Consider the following 21,910-nt stretch of genomic DNA (forward strand, 5'->3'; position numbering starts at 1 on the left):
TAACCATGCTGGGCCATCGTCAGCAGCAATGAGTGATTTCGAGGTGAGCATGGCTCCAAGCATAAGTGGGGCATCAGGATGGGTCTGACAGGTCAGAGAGATAGGTGGGAGGGGTTGGTCCTTTGTGGGGTTGAGGAAATAACTCAGATTATTAGGTATGCTCTTGTACTGTAATGGGTTAACAAGATGTACATTGTGTGCAGAGTGCAAGCATGGCTTTGGCAAGACTAACTATGACAGCATAACTAAGAGGGAGAGCCAGAAAGTAATACAGAAATGCGGGTGCCCTAGGACATAAAGCAGCCTGACACTCCACTGTCAACAAATCTGAGTGAATGTGTGAGAGTGTGGGAGCAACAGCAAACATCCCGGTTTACCAAAACACTCTATGCCCATGAACCTTCCAGATCTATTAACAAAACTTGAGCTATTAACAAAAGGCTTGACAAACAAATAGGTTTTCAACCTAGGCTTAAAGCCTGAGACTGTGCCTTAGTCCCAGACACTAATTGGAAAGCTGTTCCATAACCAGGGGGCTTATGCTCTGCACCCTTGCTGTAGCCTTCATTATTCGAGGTACCAACAAAGAGCCTGCACCTTCTGATCTATGCAGTCATGGTGGATCTTTTGCTTTATAAATCAATATTAGTATTTTATAATCAATGCTAAATTTTACTGGGAGCCAATGCTTCAAGATAGGGATGATCTGGAGCTTGTTTATGTACCTACTAGAGCATCCAGACAACAAGGCATTACAATAATCCAATCAAATTAAATTTATTTATACAAAGTGGGAACCCTGTTGGGGAATGTTATTTACATGTTGGTTAAAAATGCAGGCACCAGCTTTCCTTGGGGAGCGTAAGAACACGCATCTCTTTGATGCGCTTTGGGTCAGCGTTGGTCATGTGTCGTCATGTCTTCAAGATAAAATGCTTTAGGTTCATGGGGAATGCAGATCTGCCCCTCAAACCCTCCTGGTTGGTGGTCGAAGCCCACTCTTTATAACGCTGCTCTGGTAAAATGGCATGGAACGGCAAGCAGCCATATTGATCCTGCCATCCCCAACTCTGCATCATTAGGATCTCAAGCTGCTCTGGTGAGGGACATGAAAACTGGTTTTCGGGATGGCAACTTCCAGCTGTATTGTTGGCATTGGACCCACAATATATTATGTATATTACATAATATATACATATATAGCCTTTTAGTAGAGGATAGTGAAGATTATACTGGAATCGAACTCGGGTCTCTTGCATACAAGCGCCACTGCAATATGTTGGAGACGTGTAGCCCACTACACTACCTCCGCTTGCATACTGTATTCTGTGTAGTTATAATAATAACGAAACGAGAACCCTATTGTAGACTATATTAACTTCAGCGGAAAATTCAGTGCTTGCTGGGAGCTTACAGCACGCATTTTCTGACATTGTTTAGGTAAAACAATCTCTTTAACCTGTTGCCACTCACAGAATGGGCTTTGACACATTCAGCTCCCGCCTATGGAAATTCTGTGATTATAGCACCACTTCGTGGTTTACAGTAGCAAATGAAAAATCGCGGCACGCGGTAAGGCCATTCTGGATGAGTGACTACTGTACAGGCATGAAATCTGACATGAACTGGACTGCTGACAGCTGGTTGCTTATAAATCCAAACCTTTCTGCAGTTGAGTATAATTTCAGTCCATATGAATATTATCATTTATATACTTTTTCTGTATGTATTTTATCATATGCTGAGAACATGGATCCGACCCAGCCATTGACATACCCTAGGGTTTTTGTGGTGAAATTCTGGTATTTCTTTGCCTGCTAGGATTTTCTTGTTTACAATGTTGGTGGTTCTGATATGGGGCACAATGTCATTAAAGGCAGGGGAAATGAAAGAGACAGACAATCACAGAGAGATCTTCTCCAAAAGACTGCCACTGAGTGTTCTGTTGTTTTTTTTGTCTGCTGTCCTTTTTTCCATGAGCCTCTCTACCAGCATTTTCAGCAAGCTTTAGTCTTTAGTATTTTCTGTGCTTTTTCATGTTACAGCCTGTCTGCCTGTCTCTCTCATCTCTCTACCTGTCTCTTTACTGACCTATATCTCTGTAGTTGTGCTTACCTTTGTACTGTTTGTCTTTTTGGTCTATCTTGTATTTGGTGTGCCCCTATCCTCTGTCTCCCCAGCTCTGCCCTCCACTCCACAACCCATGGATGATGTGGATGTGTACTTTGAGACTCCAGCTGATGATCAGGAACACAGCCGCTTCCAGAAGGCCAAGGAGCAGCTAGAGATTAGACACCGCAACCGCATGGAGAGGGTGAGGAGAGAGAGGGGTGGGGGGGAAGCGAGAAAAAGAGAAAATGGACTGGGATGTGAAATGAAGAGATGGAAACAGGGCACCCAAAAAAAATTGATACACAGTGTGGAGTTTTGGGTTTTGTCTGCATTTGAGTTTTTTTTTTTTTTTTCCCCACATGCTCACCTCTGTCCTGCTGGTTTGTTTGTCAGGTGAGGAAGGAATGGGAGGAGGCAGAACGTCAGGCCAAGAATCTGCCAAAAGTAGACAGACAGACCTTGATCCAGGTAAACGAATCATCCTGTTAGAAACCCTCAAGCCACTGAAGAGTAAAATTACACACAGCAACACTCACTGCATCTTGTAGTTATTTATGCACTAAAATACAATAAAAAAAAATGCAACATGGATGCATGAGCTGCTGATTCATATGGTTTTGCTGCTGATTTTAAGGAAAATGCCACATCATTTGAGAAAGGTGACAACTTTGACTTTTTTCTTTTTCGGAATTGTGTTAACTTGCGTATGTAGTAATAATAATAAAAAAAAGAAGAATAATAAAAATAATAATAATAATAATAATAACAAATATGGCCACAAGGAGCAATGTGCGGTGGCCATATCTTGGCAAGCACTCCTTGCAAATAGTGTCCCCAGTAGCCAGTTCTTGCCAAGATACGTAGAACAATAAAGAGACCATAGATGAACTTTCTTATCAAGTTTTGTAATGATAGCTCAAGTCTAGCTGTGTGAAATGCCTGCTGAAAGCTGATTGGCTGAAGGCAGCCATGTTTTTGAAGTAAATAAGTAATTAAATTTTCGTTCCCGAGAAACCACTAATTGAAGTTTCTCATATTATGCAAATTTACCCAGGTTTACGTGGGTGGAGCTAAAGGGTCCAAAACGCATTTTTTTGAGAAGGGAGCAAACACATTAAACTAAAAAAGAATTTTCTCTGTAGGACTTATTTTCCAAGAGATCTGTTTTTGTGTGCACAAACATGAATAGTGCCCTCAGTGGCCAGTTTGTCTGAGATTGCATCGGATAGTAGTGCAATCTAGTAGTGCAGTCCAAACCTACCAATCAAGTTTCGTTATGATATCTCAATGTAACTCTGTCAAAAGACTGATAGCTGATTGGCCATTGGTGGCCATGTTTTTTTAATAATGAGGTCATTACCAAAAATCCACTTACAGATTACCACACTGATAGCTCTGCCCCCTTATATGACCACGCTGCAACCTCTGCTTTTGACCTCAGAATCTTGTTCTGTACATGTTTTTTAAGTTGCATGCAAATCCATTCAAGCACTCCTCACAAATAGCTCCCCAGTGGCCAGTTCTTGCCAAGCTACAAAGAAGAATAAAGAGACCATACATGAACATACTTTTCAAGTTTTATGATAAAAGCTCAATGCTAGCTGTTTAAAGTGCCTATTGAATGATGATTGCCTAAAAGTGCCCATGTTTTTTTTCAGTGATTCAGTAATTCAGTGATGATTAAAAATCCAGTTAAAGATTAGCAGCTTGATGCAGAACAGCAAAATTCAGCTCAGTTGGACTTTTGGTTACTGAGAAATAGCTACCTCCTGCACTTCCTGAAACCACTATTCATGTTACATGACAATAGCTTAACAGGAACATTGTGAAATGCCTGCTAAAACCTGATTGGGCAGCGACAGCCATGTTTGTTCAGTAATTAGGGATTATGAAAAATCCACTTACAGATTAGCACATAGATGCACACTACCAAATTCCAGCTTGATTGGCCTCATGGTTCTTTGCAACTATTTGAACTTAAACAGTACAGAACTTTGTACTAGACAAGTATTTCGAGTTTGGTTTAAATCCATGTGACCAATCATGAATTACAGCCATTTGAGTAAAGCAGCTCCGCCTCAATACAATTGACATGTGGTGGCCATATTGTTTATAATTTTCACCAGGTTTTTGATAATTACGGAGTTTCACCCTCCTGAGAAGATTAGCATCAGTATTGTGAAGATTGGCCAAAAATCCTAGGACTAGTTTGCAAAAGTAGGTTTTGCATATAATGCAGTTTATCATGAATTTGAGCAGTTGTGGCTTAATGGTCCAAAATACTTTTTTTTCACTAGTTTCAGCAATAGAATGAGAGAAAAGACATTTCTCTCTGCACTTTATTTTCCAAGAGATATGCTTGTTTTTGTGGGTAAAAAAAATAAAAAATGAATTGTGCCCCCCAGTGGCCAGTTTGTGTGGTATTGCCTATATGGTTCTTGAGGCTATTTTTTGGGAGAGCCCAAGGAATCAACAAACTTGTGAAGATAGGCCAAAAATCCAAGGACTAGTTCACAAAAGTAGATTTTGCATATTATGCAGATTAGCTAAAAATCTGACTGGGTGGACCTAAATGGTTCTTGGGGCTTCTTTTTTTTTGGGAGAACCCAAGGATTCAGTGGGAAAAAGTTTATTTTGTAAGATACGTGGTTCATGACATATCGCCCAAAAAGTAAAACCTGTGCTATAGCACCACTGTTAGGCCAATCAGGCCCTGAGTTTTGCTGAGTAGTGGGGAGAGTACTGACTATTGACTATTGAGTACTGACTATTTCATGTCTCTAGGACTTACAGTTTGCTCTGCATGATTTGTTTTAAGGCAGAAAAATAATAATAAATATAGCCACTAATAGTGGCTATATTCACCATGTGCAGATTCCACCACAGGTAGCTATTTCTCACCAGGTTGCATAGAACAGTAAAGCAATAGATGAACATTCTGTTAAAATTTTGTGACTGTAGCTTAATGCTAAAACTATGAAGTTAGTGCTGCAGTGTGATTGGCTGATGGATTCCATGTTTTTTAAGTAACCGAGTCAACAGTAGAAATACACTCACAGATTAGCACAACAACAGTACAACAAATTAAACCTTGAGTCAGCTCATGGTCTGAGAAACCTAGTCTAACCTTGCCCCCTATTAAAATCCGTAAGGTGAACTGTGTTTTCTTATACAACCATCGTATACAACCATACGTAGGAGCGTATCATGTCGTTATTTATGATGATGTCATTATTATTATTATTATTATTATTATATTTTTAAAGAGCACCATGTGGGGGAAGACATGAACAGCTAACTCAGTTAGGTTTTTTTAATAGAAATTGTTCATTAGCTGCAATAACTCACAATGCTTTAACTTTTGTTAAGTACATTTCCAAGTATTTTTGTACTTTAACTCATGAAAAAATATACATTCAAAACCTACTTTTATTCAGGTACAAGATTTTTAATGTTTTGTTATCTGCTAATTCTGAACCATGAGTGTAACTATTTCACTCTGCAAGCTACTATTATGAATGGATGTAGCTAATGTTAGCTTGCTAGCTAGCCAGTCTCAGCGTTATCAGAGAACAAACAACTCCTGAAAAAAATTTAGTCCTTGTCTGCATCATCTGCTATTTAGGTACACTGGATGCCGCTGGGCTGTCAAACAACTAGCTAATCTCAGTAACATTTAACTTCATTCACACACAGTTTATCTTACATTTATGTGTTGATATTCTCCTGACAAGACACCACCTTGAAGTTTTCACTGGAGCATCGGAGCCCAAATGCTTTTCTGTAGATCGATGCTTCTGTCCACAAAGTGAAAAGAGCAAATGTACAGTGGGTTCAGTGGCTTCTTTAGATTCAAAGCTTTTAACCAAAGCCGAAATGCTTCTTTATTTTTAGGACACAGCTTGAACTCACATGGCGTCTCAGATCCACATTCAGATGTGGTGCGCAGTTTATGGTTAAAACAAACCTGATCTAAGAAAATTTTTTGTTTGTGTCATTGTTTGTAAATCCATAACTATTAATGTTAAATATGAGATGTTAAATGGCATTGTTGATAGATGTTGTGATAAATACAAATTAGTTGGCTGAAATAACCAGAAAAGGCTAACTGGTTGTCTTACAGGGCTGTGCGATATGGACAAAAATTTCATACCTCAGTATTTATACCAAATATCTTGATAACAATATGAATAATATAGTTGCAAGCAGCAATTATCGGGCTTCAAGCACTCTAGGGCCTTTAAGGACATATGTGAAAAGATATTACTTAATATTGTGCAAGCCTATAAGCACCTAAATCAGTAAATATAAGCCTATAAGCACCTAAATCAGCACCTAAATAATAAGCACCTAAAGCACCTAAATCACCTAAAAAGCAAGTTAATGTTAAGAAATAAGGGCCTTCATTAACCATGTCTAATAGCTTCTGAACATTGAGGGCAGCCATATTTTTCTAGATTCACAACTGTCCTCACAGACACTGATGGGCCCGTGGACAGAGACACCTCGTGCAAGATTTGGACCAATGGTTCCATATTTTGTGCCAATTTCATGTTTTGGCCTGTTATAGCACCACCATGTGGCCAAGCTCCACCATTTGGTGCTTGTGTGCTCAGATTGAGCCCATACATACGTATGCCAAGTTTGATGAAAATATCTCATTCCGTTCAAGAGTTATAGCCAGTATAGTTCATTTTAGTAAAGGCCCTCTTTAAACATTTTTGCCTGCACGGTGATGAATCGAAAGTTCATCTTTTTTTTTTTTTTTTGGATAATTATTGATCTCAGGAGTCCAAGTAATTGTCCTGCACTGGTTTTAATTTTGGTTGAGCAAAAAACCTAGGACTAGTTCGCAAAAATATGTTTTTTAAGTAATCGCATATAATTAACAAACAATTTGACTGACTCCAATGATTCTTGAGGCAAAGTTGTTCAGAATGAGGCGCTCCATCAAACAGTATGAATTACTTGTGTTTGTCTGAGAAACTGTGGTATATAAAACCATTTATGTGCATGAAAAACTTGGTAGCGCCCCTAATGGCCAATTAGTTTCAAATTTCTCACAGACCTCTGGGGCAAAGAGTCAAGCAAATCCAACAAGTTTCATTTCATTTGGCCTTTGTTACCCTTGTCTAATAGCTGCTGAAAATTAGATGGCGCCACCATCTGGTCATGCTCAGTAATTTTCTTAGAAGTGTCCTTATATTGGGCCCAAGTATGTCAATTTTGATGAAAATATCTCGTTCCACTCGAGAAAAAAAAAAAAAAGAGTAAAAGTGACCACAATCACTTCAAAAGTTTTGACATGCCGTCACTAGGTTAAATCAAAAGTTCAACCTTTTTTTTGATAATTACTTATAATGGGACTCCAGAGGATCTTTCAGCACTGGTTTGGTTCCAAGTGGACAAACGGCCTAGGACTAGTTCGCAAAAGTACATTTTGCAAGTGATCCAATATAGGGAAAATTTTTTCATGGCGGAAATGGAAATTGAGTCTGTGACAAATGGTTCAAAGGGTATGGCCATTTTTTGTGCTGTTGTAGACTGGTGGACTACTACCATCCCTCAAAGTTTCATGTCTCTAGGCCTTACGGTTTGGTCTGCACGATCAGTTTTAGGGCAGAACAATAATAATAATAATACTAATAATAATAATAATAATAATAATTCTTACGAAAACAATGGGGTTTCAGGACTTTGTGCTTGAACCCCTAATGGCTATGGGTTCACACTTGATGTTTGAAGTGACAGTTAAACAAAACATTATTTTATATCAAAAGGATTTGGAAAATGCAGTTACTTTCAAAAAAGGTTATTAAGCCCAGTGAAGGCTCACAACATAGTCTACACTGTTCTGATTTACAATAAATGGGCTAAATTAAAATAAATAAAAATTCAAAAGAATCTTCATAAAAATCTGAATATGCTGAATGTATTTTCCGTTCAAAGGAAACAAGCCTTCGGCAAGTCTAAAAACCAAAAGGCAACAATGACAAAACAATGACAAATTCTAGCTTGTCTTTTTTTGTGCATATTTAATTAGGCCTATACGCCGCAAAGAATGACAATTATACAGTATGCCACAAAGTACAAAATATCAACCAGCAGTTCTGGTTTAGGCTATGAAAAATTAGCCAAAATACTATGGTAGTGTAGCCCAAGTTTATGTAAATAATAATAGTCTAGTTTAAAACAATAATATATGCATAACTTATACTTTTTAAGAAAACACAGCCTGCCAATAGCCAGGTGTAGACTGTGTCCAAACACTGAAGACGCATCTGTTTGTATAGAATGAGTGCTTTCATCATGTTGGGTGTGTTATCTGTTGTAACGCAGACATGTTATCCCTCAGGTAAGCCTCATGATGCTAATGCTTTTTTCATGCTGTGTGCTGCGTTGTCCCCCGTGTGCTCGCCAGGGAAAGTCTTCAAGCATCGGGTTTTCATTTTGAATTCCCTACTTATAAAATGGACTGTTAAACTCATGTAGGGTTCAGTTGTTTGTTTGGACCATAAGTCTGTGGTAATGGCAAAATATTTCACTTTTCAGAGCTCGCCATTAACCCCTGCACTTACTGGAAATTCTGGGTGTGGCCACCTTTGTAAAATAGGGTTGTGATGGTATTTTGTATTGTTTAGCTAGTGTTCAAACCATTTTCTGGAAGCCCTCTTTTGTAACAGTGTATACAGGAACCATGTGTTTAGTGATGTGGAAAGTTATGGCATGTGTAATTTCTTTGTGCTCTTTAGAAGTAGACTCTTATGGCATTATGCTACTGGATGCATTTGGAATTAACGCTTGCTTGAGTTTGGCACAGGATGTGCGGCCTGGCCTTGTCACAAGGCACTCTTCATGCAGTGCTTTGTGGTGTTGCTTTAGGCGATGGAAAAGGTTGGACGTGCTGCCTTTCTGTGTTCAGACTTTGACAAGGCAAACCCTACACAACAACTCACTTTCTTCTACATCCTCCTTTCTAAACCCAAAATATCTCCAAAATAACAGAGGACACTTTCTTTTTCAGAACCAAATATGTACTGCTGTCTTTAGTTGCACTCATTTTTACCGCTAAGTTCCCTCACTCATTTTCCTCAAAGCATTTGCAAACTTTTCATCCTCACTCAAAGAGGGAGACGTTTGTGATTGGCTGGCTTTCACTGTACACGCTGTGTGTGACCCACCAAAGGACATATCCAAGTCAACAAAGCAGTGGCTTTCAGAAGATGATGATCAGTGTTTTGGAATGGCTGAGTCAGAGCTCAGATCTAAGTCCTATCAAAAACCTGTGGAACTTGAAGAGGACTGTACACAGGAGATCCATCCCCTCACAATTTGATAGATCTGGAGCATTTTTGCAAGGAAGAATGGAATTAAGTTACCAAATAAAGATGTGCCAATTTAGTAGACCTTAACCCAAAAGACAGTGTTGTATTACAAGCAAAAGGTGCTTTAACAAAGTTAAGGGGTGTGCACACTTATTCAACCACAATGTTTTTTTCCCTAAAATTTTTCTATTTTAAAACTTTTTGGTTGCTGTATCACATTAAATGTGGAAAAAGATCTGACATGATTTATATTAGTTTCATTTTTTTTTAACATCACTAAAAACCTGTGATTTTAACAGGGGTGAGTGCGTAGTAGTAGTAGTAGTAGTAGTAGTAATAACAAAACACAACAAGGAATAACAGGGAAATCTCAAAAATACAAATATTTGTAAGACTCTGTGGTTGCCCCTGGCAGGATGCCACAAATTTGGCTGCTGGCAGAATGACTTCACTCCCCCTAGTATAAGTGTATGAGTATGAGTTTAGCAGCATCAGTGCACTTGTTAAATTTAGGCATGATGCTGCACGTTTGCTGATGGAATGAATTACTGATTGTGGTGTATTTAGTGCAGTTTGTTTGAAAATGCACCTCTTTCCACCACTCCCAGGTGACAGTGAGAGTATGGCTGCTTGTTTCTGGGCAGCTGTGTCTGTCTGCAGTAGCCCTTTTTTATGGTGAGGCTGTGCTCACTGAGTGTGTACATCTTCAGGGCTTTTCTCATTTACTGAGTATCAAAAAACTGTGTAATATCAGACTGTGTGGGTGGACCCCACACTTTGTGACCATAGAGCACAATAGGCATAATGACTAATTTGAATAATTCATGCCAAATTTTGATTGGAATGTCATTTTGTGTTGTTGATTGCATTGTATAAATCGCTCTTTTGCTTTCTCTTTCAGTTCTGTTACAGCTAACCAAAACCAACAAATTCTACCTTGGTCTTATCAGATCATAACACAATTAGCCATGTTGTTTGGGGTGATTGTGTGTTTTGGCAAAATATAGGTGGCCTTGGATGTTTTTCTTTTCATAAGAATAAACACTACAGATGTTAAGAATAGAAGGGATTGTTGCACATGCAGGGAGTGACCAGTACTTGCCTAATGAGTTTTCTTCTTGTCCTTTCATGTATTTTCGAGGGACCTCCTGTTCTTGATAATGTGTTCTTGATGGCCTTCACAGAGTTCCATGGTACATCGAATGATTTGGAAGTTCTTTTGTATCCCTTTTCAGATTGATACCTTTTGACAGTGAGATCCCATACCTGCCTTGTAAGCTCTTTGCGGACCATGGCTTCAGCAGTTAGATGATAATTACTTTTGAACTTGAGTTTGAAAGTGATTGGTTAATTCTGAGAAAAGTCACATGCTCCATTATAAACGGGTGTGCACATGTATGTAACTAGGTTATTGTAAGTTTTTTTCTTTTTTCCTAACATGTTTTTATTTGTTTTTCACATAACAGGGGTGTTAATAAATAGAATAATTTTATTATTATTTGTGCCAAATAAGCAATTCTCTGTAATGTCTGATTCCCTTTAACTTTGTAGAAGGTACAATTAACTCTCTTTAACCACGGGGACTTCAGTGGTTTTGTCTCATTTTCACCATGCCTCTTGCAGAATTAGTTAATTTTATTAATTTATTAATTAATATTTATTAACTAATCAGTGTCTTTTATTTCATTAATGAGGTCAGTATTTCTTCTCTTTAAGCCAAACACATGAGTTTAAACCTTGAATATTCCACAGTTAGATAGGGAAAGATTTCATTTAGCCTTAAATGAGGTTATTTGTACTTTAAATAAAGAGAAAATTTTGAAAAGGAGCATGCATTATAAGGGTACATCATTAGAAGAGTATCATATAAAGTGAAGTGGTTTTGTTTAGACAAAGTATGGAGTGCAGTGGTGGTAGTCATTTTACCATGTTCCAGGACATCAGCACCTGCTGTATATCCCTGAGCTCTGCAATGACAGGAATGGGTGTCCTGCTAAGGGCTTGTGCATAAGTGAGTTTATCTGGTCTGGTATGGAGGTTCTGACTAGGTGAAGGTGGGACAGGAGCAGGAGGCAGTGCTGGTCGTGAGGAGGTACAGGAAATGCTCTACTTGGAGGCTGGTGTTTGGTGGGGTGAGGGATGTGTGTGACACTTCTGTTGTTTCCTCTCATGTTCCTGGAGATTTCAGTGCCTTTAGTATCTTGGCAAATATGGAGACCACCTCTTTGTGTAGGTGAACATGGTCATGGAGATGGATTGTATCCAAGGGTGGATGGTGGGCCAGACATTTTTCTGTCAAGCACAACTCCTGGAGAAGCTGGCATTGAGTTTCTGAATTGTGTTGGGGTGGAAGTATTTCCTCGGCAGTAGGTTGGACATCACAATCTTTGAGTCTGGGAATGTGTTGCTACTTTTCCCTGCTGGGATTGAAGATAATTTATTCCTCTGTAAATCAGGATGTGGCTTGATGGACCAAGTTTAGTCTTGTTGAGGAATTCTAAGGTGTTTTGGGTGCTGGGGCACCAGAGCTTAGCTGCTCTGTTTCTAGGAAGGATCTTTTTCTCATCGAGGAATATTCCATTAATGAGAATTACAATGTCTTTTGGTTTAGCATTGAGATTTGTCTTTCATTTGTCTCTTCATTCTGTGTGCTGGTGTCTGATTGTATCTGGTAGTTAGGAGGGTCTTCCTGATGAACTCTTGTATGTTGGTTGGATTTGGGGGATTTGGCTGGTCTAAATGAAATTCTATGCTGTTGGAGAGTTTAAATAGGCAGTTAAGTCTCAGTTGAGTAGAGTGGTCCTTCTTTGCGATCAGGTCGTTTAGAGGTGCCTGCTGCTCTGTTTTCATAATTTTGTGAAAGTTTGCTTGTAAATCTTTTAAGCTGTATCATGATAGTACCATTCTTATAAATATTAACTGTTGTCATTATGCTGTCAGTGATATTTGAATCTCTGATTTTGACTATTCACCCATTACAGATTCCCTCCTTTTTTTACAGAGGGGAAGTGGTAGAGTAGAGCTTTCTGCCAGCCACTGGGTTTGTATGAGAAGAAGATGAGCTTACTAACTTCCCAGTTCATTTACAGATCTGCAAAAACTGTCTCTGGCCTCTCTCAATATCTTCTGTTTGTACTGTTTTCTCTGGGCATAATATCTTATCTTAGAGGGATAGAGGATGGGACAGATTTCAGTGTGAGGTGAAGTTGTAAGGGTGGGAGGAGCAGCAGCTCTTCTGGTTGGATCATTTTAGCAGCTCATCTGTCAACTAGCTATCTTAGGCTAGCAATTTAGTTTCAACAAATTGGCTTAACTATGGTATGGACTTTAAAGGAACTAAGAAGAAATGTAAAGTGAAAAATGTCTTTTGTCTCCCTTTCATTTTATAAATATATTGTCCAGAGAATGCTGTTTAACTTAGTCCTCAGTGATGTTTACAGAAATGAATATATGGCAATTTCCTTCCTAGCTGGTTTCCTCCAAGCTGTAGATATTAGCTCTTCAGTAGATTTCTTCAAAAAAAAAAAATTGATCAAAATCAGTTCACGGTCAAAACAGATCTCAAAATTCTTCTCAGTTATACTGGGTGTAAATAATATACAAAGATTAAGGAGCTTATGCAGAGCATGGCTTAACTCTCTCTCTCTCTCTCTCTCTCTCTCTCTCTCTCTCTCTCTCTGTGCAGCATTTCCAGGCGATGGTGGAGTCTCTAGAAGAGGAGGCTGCCAGCGAGAAGCAGCAGCTGGTGGAGACTCACTTGGCTCGGGTGGAGGCTATGCTAAATGACCGCCGCCGTTTTGCCCTAGAGAACTACCTTGCTGCTCTGCAGGCTGACCCACCCAGGGTTAGCGCGCACACACACACACACACACACACACACACACACACACACACACACACAAAACCACTCCAGCTCACTAATACAAAGATCTGCTGTGTAATTTAAATAGAAACCAGCATGGCCAGGAGCTTTTTAAGTGCCCAAATACCACTGATTTCTGAGGACCATTGTAGCTTATTTGCTTAAATAAGTGATTTAAGGTTGTCATGAGTACCGTCACACACTGTTTAGTAGTGGGAGATATTAACCTTTATTTGGTTACTATACTATGTTCATCAGTCACTGATTTAGTGTTTATTTTTGTAAACCTGGGAACAGTTGAAAAAAGTTATCTGGGCAGTAATTTGTTTTTTGCTTCTTACAGCATGAATGCAACTTTACATTAATATAGTGAGGATAATATTTTTTTTTTCATTGATATAGTTTATGAAATTTAGCATAGGTGATATGAAATCTTTAACTAAATTTCACCACCAGCACATCTAATGCAACTAGTGGTGGAATTTATCAAGTATATGGTGTATTGGATGGTAATTTCAAATACCAGGGTGGCTAGAGGAGTATTTTGGTGATATAACACACTAACACATTGATAAACACAGCAGCATAGGTTTGTGTTAACAAGGATATAATCATTGAACCACTGCCTTTTGGACTATATGTGAAATTTAAACATACAATGCACAGAAAATTAGGAGTCTCTCAATCTATGTGCATGTTGGAGGTCTTGGTGAAAATAATTAAATGATGAATGCAGAGGAACAAAAACAGATTTGTTTCAACATCCTGTAAAATCCTGTGAGATGTGAGTCAGTGCATACAGAATGTGGGCAGGCGCTCTGCTACAAGTCTGCTGTGAGTTTTAGATAGTGTGAAAATGTTTATTCCATTTCAATATTATTTTTGAAAGTTCACATGGGCCAAGTGGAACAAGGCAGTGGGACGTGTTTGGCCCATGGGCCTTGAAATTGATTCGTGATTAATCCCATACTTCCAATCCAGGACTCTCAATGCAAATGAAACTGTGTGGGATGGACTGGACAGGAAAAAAGCAGCCTTCATGGTGCATGGAGGAATTTACTATACAAATGCTTCAGCTGAACATTCTACATACCTTTTATAACAAGTAGAACTCAACACTAATGGAGTCAGTGGGGATGCCTCTGACACCAACAAGTCCTTTTTGTTACTAATTTGTCTGCCTGACAAGGAAAGCCTTGCCAGAAGATCAGAGGTTATTATAACAGCAAAGGGTGGACTTTGTGGAGTCAAAGGGGATCTCTAGAGTGGGATGTTCAAAAAGCACACATGGATGTGATGGTCAGGTGTCCACAAACTTTTGGCCATATAGAGTACTTCAAACAGGGAGGAAGCTATTGAAGAAAAACTATTTTAACCTGGCTCTGACTTTGACCCTGTTTGGATCAATTCCAAAATCTAAGTTTATCTATTGGTTACAATGATAGTTCCATTAAATTTTAGGGTTTTACAATTTAGATTGAACTGCCCGCATTCTCCACCAAAATATGTAGGGGAAAACTAGCAGATCAGCTCAGAGGGGGAAATTTTGCAGATTTAATATTTCAACAGCTGATCAACTATTTGTCCAGCGATAAGTTGAAATTAGTGTATTTATTAATTCTGCATAAGATATTACCTCCATGGCAACCAGAGCCAAGAAGATCAAAAGGTCTTATTCCTTGTGGTAACTCTTTCTTGAGGCCTCTTCCCCTTCGTGAATCAACCCCCTTGGGTCTTAAGTTATCAGATTTATGGGTGAGGGTCCTTGGGTCTTATCCCTTGGGCCAGCCATTTGGTCTTAGCCAATGGCCTAAATCAGTAGGTTTGAAAGGGGGTTTCCTGGGTTGAGGGAGTTCAAACCCTGGTCAGCGCTGTCCTAACAGTTGTCCTGTTCTAAGGACAGTTTGAAATTAGATAGATGGGGGATGAGCAGCACTTAATTTATGCTTGGTCCACGTGTCTATGGTCTTTGTTGCTGCCTGTTCACTTAATCCTATATATCCCCCCTTCGATTGGCGATGTTTGAGGTGAAGACATTGGCGAGTGCTGAAACACAAAAACAGGCAGGCAAAGCAGACACACATACAAACAACAAGACAGCACCTCCATCACTGACTAAGTACTGGTGTGGGGAATGAAATTATTTGGCAGTCTATGGGACCTTTATGACACTTGTGATCCTATGATTATTGGGATTCTGTCTTTTTTTTCTAGGTCATTTGGCCTGCTAAAAGGGAAAAAAAGGAAAGCAAGAGAAAGAAAAGAAAAGAAAGGAAAAAGGAATGATAATGAATGACAACAATCACAAAGGGAAAAAACTCTTGATGATAAACAATAAGGTTCTCTGTAATGATGTAAGTGTAATGTATACATTAGTGTAAGTTAAAGTGTGTTTATATTTATCTGGAGTAGGATGTTCTACCTATCAGGAAGACGTTAGAATGTTAAGAATGTTAAGAATGTTTCCTACGATAGTTGGTTTGTTGGTGTGGTTTTGCCGGTATGTTAGTCTGGTGTAGTCTATGGATGGTCTGAGCCATGTCAGTCTGTTTTAGGTCTCCCCCCTTTTCTTGTCTGTTGGAGCCCAGATGCCTCTTTATCTGTTCTCAATGGACCCATTTGCAGATCATCTGTCTGTGCTCTTGGCTGATCTTGATCCTGTGTGTGACGGGTAAGAGCTTGTCTATGGTCTCATGGGGCTGGTCCAGTGAGGCAGTTCCGGCATGTACTTCTGTTCCTTAGAGGATTCATTTCTTTTGAGGAACTTTTTCAGTAGCTGAATCAGTTCTTGTGAGTCTGCTGAAGGTGGAGTGTCTTGTCTCTGTAGGGATTCAGTTTTGGGCCAGTCTGAGTGGTGCCAGGGTGGAATTTGTTGTCAGTTACCCAGTCTGGTCACTCCTGATTGCGTCTGTCAGTTTCCCTTGAACATCCAGTTGGGTTCCCTGGAGTTTTTCCTTTTTAGGCTTCCAAGGGAGCATGGTTGGTTCCATGAGTTTTCCCAGAGCTTTCTTCTATTCTTGGGTTTGGCACTGGCAGGGGAGTACCATTCTTTGCTGGTCATGGGTTCTCTCCATTCTGTGTGTGAGAGTCTGGCACCGTCATGATGCTGACTGCCTTCCAGTGCCAGCTCTTGGTCTTGGGTTCCAAGGCTAAGAACTGCCAAGGGTTTGCTCCCGTTTCCTGAGGCCATCTTTTGCTTGCTGTAGGCCTTCTGGGCCAGGTCACGTAACTGTTGGACAGTCATTGTGAGGGGACAGGCCATGATTCCTAGATGGTGGCTCACCCCAGGATACAGGTTCCTTAGTAAAAGGGTTTTGAAGTTTTTTCTTCTTCCATCTCAGGTTCATTTTGGGGCCTGAAGTAGGCTCATCTGAGCGAGTTGTTTTGTTTCCAGGGTAGCCATCATTCCTTGTTCAGTCTCTTTTTCTGCAAACTCTTTAATCAGGGCCTTGCAGAGTAATTTATGTAGTCCAGCTTGATGTTGAATGGCTGTCTGTCAAGGGAACTTCGCACCTTAGGACTGGACATTGATCTGAGCAGATAGAATCTGTCTGTCAGTTGTGTGAGGCCTCATTTCCAAGTGAAACTCAATGTCTTACAGGTAGGCCTGTACATCGTAGCCTCTGATGGCAGTTGGGGTGAACTTGTTTATGTTGCTGGCCAGATGGTCAAAGTCTTTTAGAGCCAGGCATGTACAGATTTGAGGTCGCGTTTTTTGCGTAGATGGACGAGTTTTTCTATGTCTTTAACAAGTTGCCATAAAGGGGTGTACTTGGTCTCTAACAGTGTTTAGGTAGGTGGTACATGTCAAAATAACATCCACATGAATGCCAAGACCCAAGGTTTCCAAGCAGAACATTGCCCAGAGCTTCACACTGCCTCTGTCGGCTTGCCTTCTTTCCTTAGTGCATACTGGTGCCATCTCTTCCACAGGTAAGCAATGCACATGCACCCAGCCGTCCACATGCTGTAAACCGTGATCAGACCAGGCCACCTTCTTCCATTGCTTCATGGTCCAGTTCTGATGCTCACATGCCCATTGTAGGTGCTTTTGGCAGTGGACAGGGGTCAGCTTGGGGACTCTGACCAGTCTGCAGCTATGCAGCCCTGTACACAGCAAGCTACGATGCAGTGTGTGTTTTGACATCTTTTTATCATAGCCAGCATTAACTTTTTCAGCACTTTGTGCTACAGTAGCTGTTCTGTGAGATCGGACCATACCGGTTAGCCTTCGCTCCCCGCATGCTTCAGTGAGCCTTAGACACCCGCGACCCTGTCGCCGGTCCACCGTTTGTCCTTTCTTGGACCACTTTTCGTAGGTACTAACCACTGCTTACTGGGAACACCCCGTAAGACTTGCTGTTTTGGAGATGCTCTGACCCAGTCGTCTAGCCGTCACAATCTGGACCTTGTCGGAGTTGCTCAGAACATTACGCTTGCTCATTTTTCTTGCTTCCAACACATCAACTTCGAGAACTGACTGTTCACTTGCTGCCTAATATATCTCATGCCTTGACAGATACCATTGTAATGAGATAATCAATGTTTCTAAGAAAAAGAGGGCTAACAGAAGCCATTAAACTGTATGCATTTTACTGATTAGTATAAAAGTTTAAATAAAGAAATGCATTCATAAAATAATCACATTTCATCGAATATCAGCTGCTGTGATGAGAAACAAGATCAGCCATTTGGGAAGATGCAAATAGATGTTTCTATTTGAACACTACTAGCCAGATAGCTATACTATAACCATGGAGATATGGAGATGAGAGCTGGTGAAGTAGTTTCTCGAGTTTATTGCAAAAGAAAGATAGATCAGGATTTATAATCTAAGGTCATTTTTCCATATTATTAACATCTTTTTAATCTTTTAATCTTTGTAATCTTTTACAGTGGAACTGTAATAAAGGTATTTTTTGGCAGAAGAGTGTGCCTTATATAAAGTGGGGGAAATGAAACAAGACTGTGGGCTGGGTTTGACCCTCGGGCCTTGTGACATGTGGCCTAGGCGCATCTTTCAAGCAGAGATCTCAAAACACCTGCGCAACTGTTCGTCGTCATCTTTTTTTTTAAAAAAAAAAAAAAAAAAAAAAGACTGCTCTTTTGGTGTTTCTTCTTTTTTCTTTTTTCATTCTGTTAAAATGTGGCGCACCAATACAAAATGTGTGAAGGTTGTCAGGTCTGAAACAGTCACTTAAATATTTATTTTTTGGTCATCTCACCCTTGCCCCAGGTGTACATGAAGATAGTACTTGGGGCGATAGCCGCAAACGGACATTGAGTGCACCTCGATCCTAGCATTGCAAGTTGTGATAAACTGTTTATCAGGAACAGAAAAACTAGCAATCTGAAAAACATGGAAGACCCAGTGTCAGGGCAGGCAGCAGTGGGTATGGTAGAAATGTTCAAGGGCTTAGTGGCTGTGCAGCTCAGAGATGAGCATGCTTTGGTGGGGACGCTGCCAGTGTTTATGGGTATTTGGGGGTAAATTCAATAATATGTACACTTGATGAGAAAAATGATAGCTTACTTTTGAATTTATAATTGTGTTTATTCTTTAGTTTACTTGATTCTAATAGTCCCTTGCTTGCTTTCTACAGCCACATCGTATACTGCAGGCTCTGAGGAGGTATGTCCGTGCAGAGAACAAGGACCGGCAGCACACGATTCGTCACTATCAGCATGTGCTTTCAGTTGACCCTGAGAAGGCAACCCAGATGAAGCCCCAGGTACACACAGACACACGCCCCGCAATATTGTGTTTGTTTTAAAGTTGAATTTGTCTATTTAAATAGTTTTGTGTTTCTGCATAGGAGGGTTCATTTCCATAGTTTTCACTTTGAAGGTAAATAAATTTGTATTCCATCCAGTAATAAGAATTCAAGAATTTCCCTCGGGATGAATAAAGTTCTATCTTATCTTATCTTATCTTAATAGTATAGACTGACGTGTGTGTCAGAGAGGACTGTCACATCTCCAAGCCTCTGTTGGAGATTAGCTCTTGTGCAGCTTTCATTTAGCTTGGCTGTTTTTAGAGATTTGATTGGGTGGAACCAAAGCCAAAGTCATAATTTGCATTCCAGTCTAGCCTGAGTCGTCACTTGTTTTCTGGGGAAACAAGAAGCACATCAAGATTGCATAATTTGTCTCTGTTTTAATGTCTCTTTCTTTCACTAGTCGTTTGTTCATTTGGGGTCAGATCAGCTTTAAGTGACTAGTTATCTCAGCCAATTTTGACATTTTGTATATCTGACTAGGCTTTTGAATTTGCGAGCAGTCTTGTGCTATTGTGCTGTGAGAGGATTTGGGCTTTATATAACCCAGTCTGTGCTTCTGTGATATTTGTAAGTGCATATGTTTAATAGAGATTGATGTGAGATGAAGACTCAGTGCCAGATGTACATATGTTAGGAGACAGAAAAAATATATACCTTGCACTACATGCGCATCACGCAAACTGCACCTGGAACTGCTTTCTAAATCCTGTCTAAGTTGCAAATTGCAGTTTAAAAGGTGCTCTGAAGTGGTGAAAATGATGAGTCACCAGATAGCTCAGGACTAAACGGAAATTTGAAATTCAGTAACCAAGATAATGTGTTAATAAAATAATTAAGGCTGCACAATTTTTTTGATTAAATGTGAATCACAAGTTTTTGGCTCAGAATTAAGATCATGATTCACACTTAAGACTCTTTGACACCAATTTTATTAAGAGTAATAAGTATGTATTTATTTAAAAAAAATTACATTGCAATGTGAGAGCAAACTCAGGGTAGAGTTCAGTGTCAAGTTATTATAAACGTAAGTAAATGTATAATATATATAAATATATATATATATTCAACTCATATTTAAAAATATAAATAATTTAAAATAAATTAAAGTCTAAACATTATTAGTGCAAATTCTGTTTTACAAAGCACAAAATAGAAATGAACAAAGTGCTAGGGATGAGAACAATGGCGGGGTAAAAATTGCCTCTTTAAATAAAAAGCATGGCCATTACTGCCGGCAAAAGCATTTCTGAAATTGTTTTAGTCATCTAGTGCTGCTAATGGAAAAGATATGCTTTCATTTTAGCCAGAGTTTAAATCCACCCCAGCAGCTACCAGTAGTTACGAAATGATTGCCTTCAGAAAGAGCGCAGTCCTGCAAGCTGAATAAAATGGCCTTTATAATGACAGTTACAGCCAGTATATAGCTTTATATTTACCACACACCACAATATTATGATTGTAGGTTTCTGTAAATATATCCATTACAATAATGTGATCAGATCACTGAGTGTGATACAAACATGAAAAGCCAGAAAGAAACCTGATAGAAACTAGCTCATGTCATGTTAATTTATAGGCGTCTGGAAGTGAGAGTTTATCACTGAAGAGACAATTGATTACAGATACCACTCTGAGAAATACTATGAAAAGGAATAAACTAATATTTGTAGAAAGCGATTGTTTCGATTTGTTTATATTAGGTGTTATGATATAAAAGATTATTATTAAAATACACTTCAGGTATAAAATTGTGCAAATCAAAAAGTGGCTGATATGCAATTTCATTACTAAATTGGATTTAATGAAAAGGCTGCTGTGAACAGAATACACATGTGCATTTAAACTGTAGGCCTATTCCTTTTTTCTTGTGATCATCTGTGGCTTCTATAATATTTTGAAAATTAGAAATGTGACAAAAGTCCAGTTTAGTGTTAAATTTTGTTGTTAGCTGTGAGGAAATTAATGTACATGTTTGTGACTTTGTGCTTGTGGTTGTAAGATCTGCATGATAAATCAGCCTGCTGACAAGAAGTATTAAAAACACATGGTTTCCCCAAGTAGTTCTTTCACCAAAGTCCTAAAATCTTCTTGTATTATACATTTTTGAGACTGGTATTGAAGAAAAAAACAGTTTTTTGGGTGATTCTCCCTCAAATGAATGCATATGACAGGGAGAAGTGCACTTTGCTTGTTGCCAATGGTTGGCGCTTAAACTACACATTTCCGCTTGTACGCCAGTTTTGTACAGAACACACACAGTTTTTTGTGCACATTGCAGCCTAGTTATGCCTGAAAAAGTGTGCAACCAGCTTAGTACTTTAGGCCGTCAGAGAGAGAGAGAGAGAGAGAAAGAGAAAGGTAGAGTTGCAGGATAAACAAAGGAAATATGGAGTTTTTGCTCCTTTAGGATAAACATCAGTGTCTGTGCCATCTGCTGTTATATTTTAAGCACTGCATTCAAATGTAACAGAAGACAACTGCAGTTATGCTGCATTTGACTTACCTTGAAAGTGGGAAGTCAGAGCTCGGAATGACTTTTAAACCTCTGTGCATTTGAGGTGCAAAGTGGGAAAAAAAATCTGGATACGTCCATGTTCATCTTTTGTTAGCAACAAGCTAGCCAGCTGACTGTGATGAGTGATGCATATTTTCTTCCTTAAAACAGTGAAATGTATAGTCAGTGTTATAGATTTAACAAGTAAATATGTCTGTATATTGATTGATCTAAAGTAAATACTAGTATATGTAGTATAACTCATTTAAAAGTAAGAAGTGCTACTGTGTTTACTGCTGATGCTGTGAGCAGCCATGTTAATTTGGTGTCACTCTGT

The 21,910-nt window shown here is 39.3% G+C and overlaps 1 protein-coding gene across 5 annotated transcripts in view; it reads left to right on the top strand.

The window, feature by feature from the left end:
* Positions 1-21,910, top strand: part of aplp2 (amyloid beta (A4) precursor-like protein 2) — a 91,819-nt gene that overhangs the window by 51,363 nt on the left and 18,546 nt on the right. For all 5 annotated transcript variants that reach the window (XM_026914426.3, XM_026914428.3, XM_026914430.3 and 2 more), the window contains exons 8-11: positions 2,181-2,314; positions 2,506-2,580; positions 13,123-13,281; positions 18,903-19,031. In XM_026914426.3, the coding sequence (XP_026770227.3) occupies positions 2,181-2,314; positions 2,506-2,580; positions 13,123-13,281; positions 18,903-19,031 (497 nt within the window). The remainder of the gene's footprint in view (positions 1-2,180; positions 2,315-2,505; positions 2,581-13,122; positions 13,282-18,902; positions 19,032-21,910) is intronic.

The sequence above is a fragment of the Pangasianodon hypophthalmus genome, chromosome 6, assembly GCF_027358585.1.
Source record: "Pangasianodon hypophthalmus isolate fPanHyp1 chromosome 6, fPanHyp1.pri, whole genome shotgun sequence".
Classification (NCBI taxonomy): domain Eukaryota; kingdom Metazoa; phylum Chordata; class Actinopteri; order Siluriformes; family Pangasiidae; genus Pangasianodon; species Pangasianodon hypophthalmus.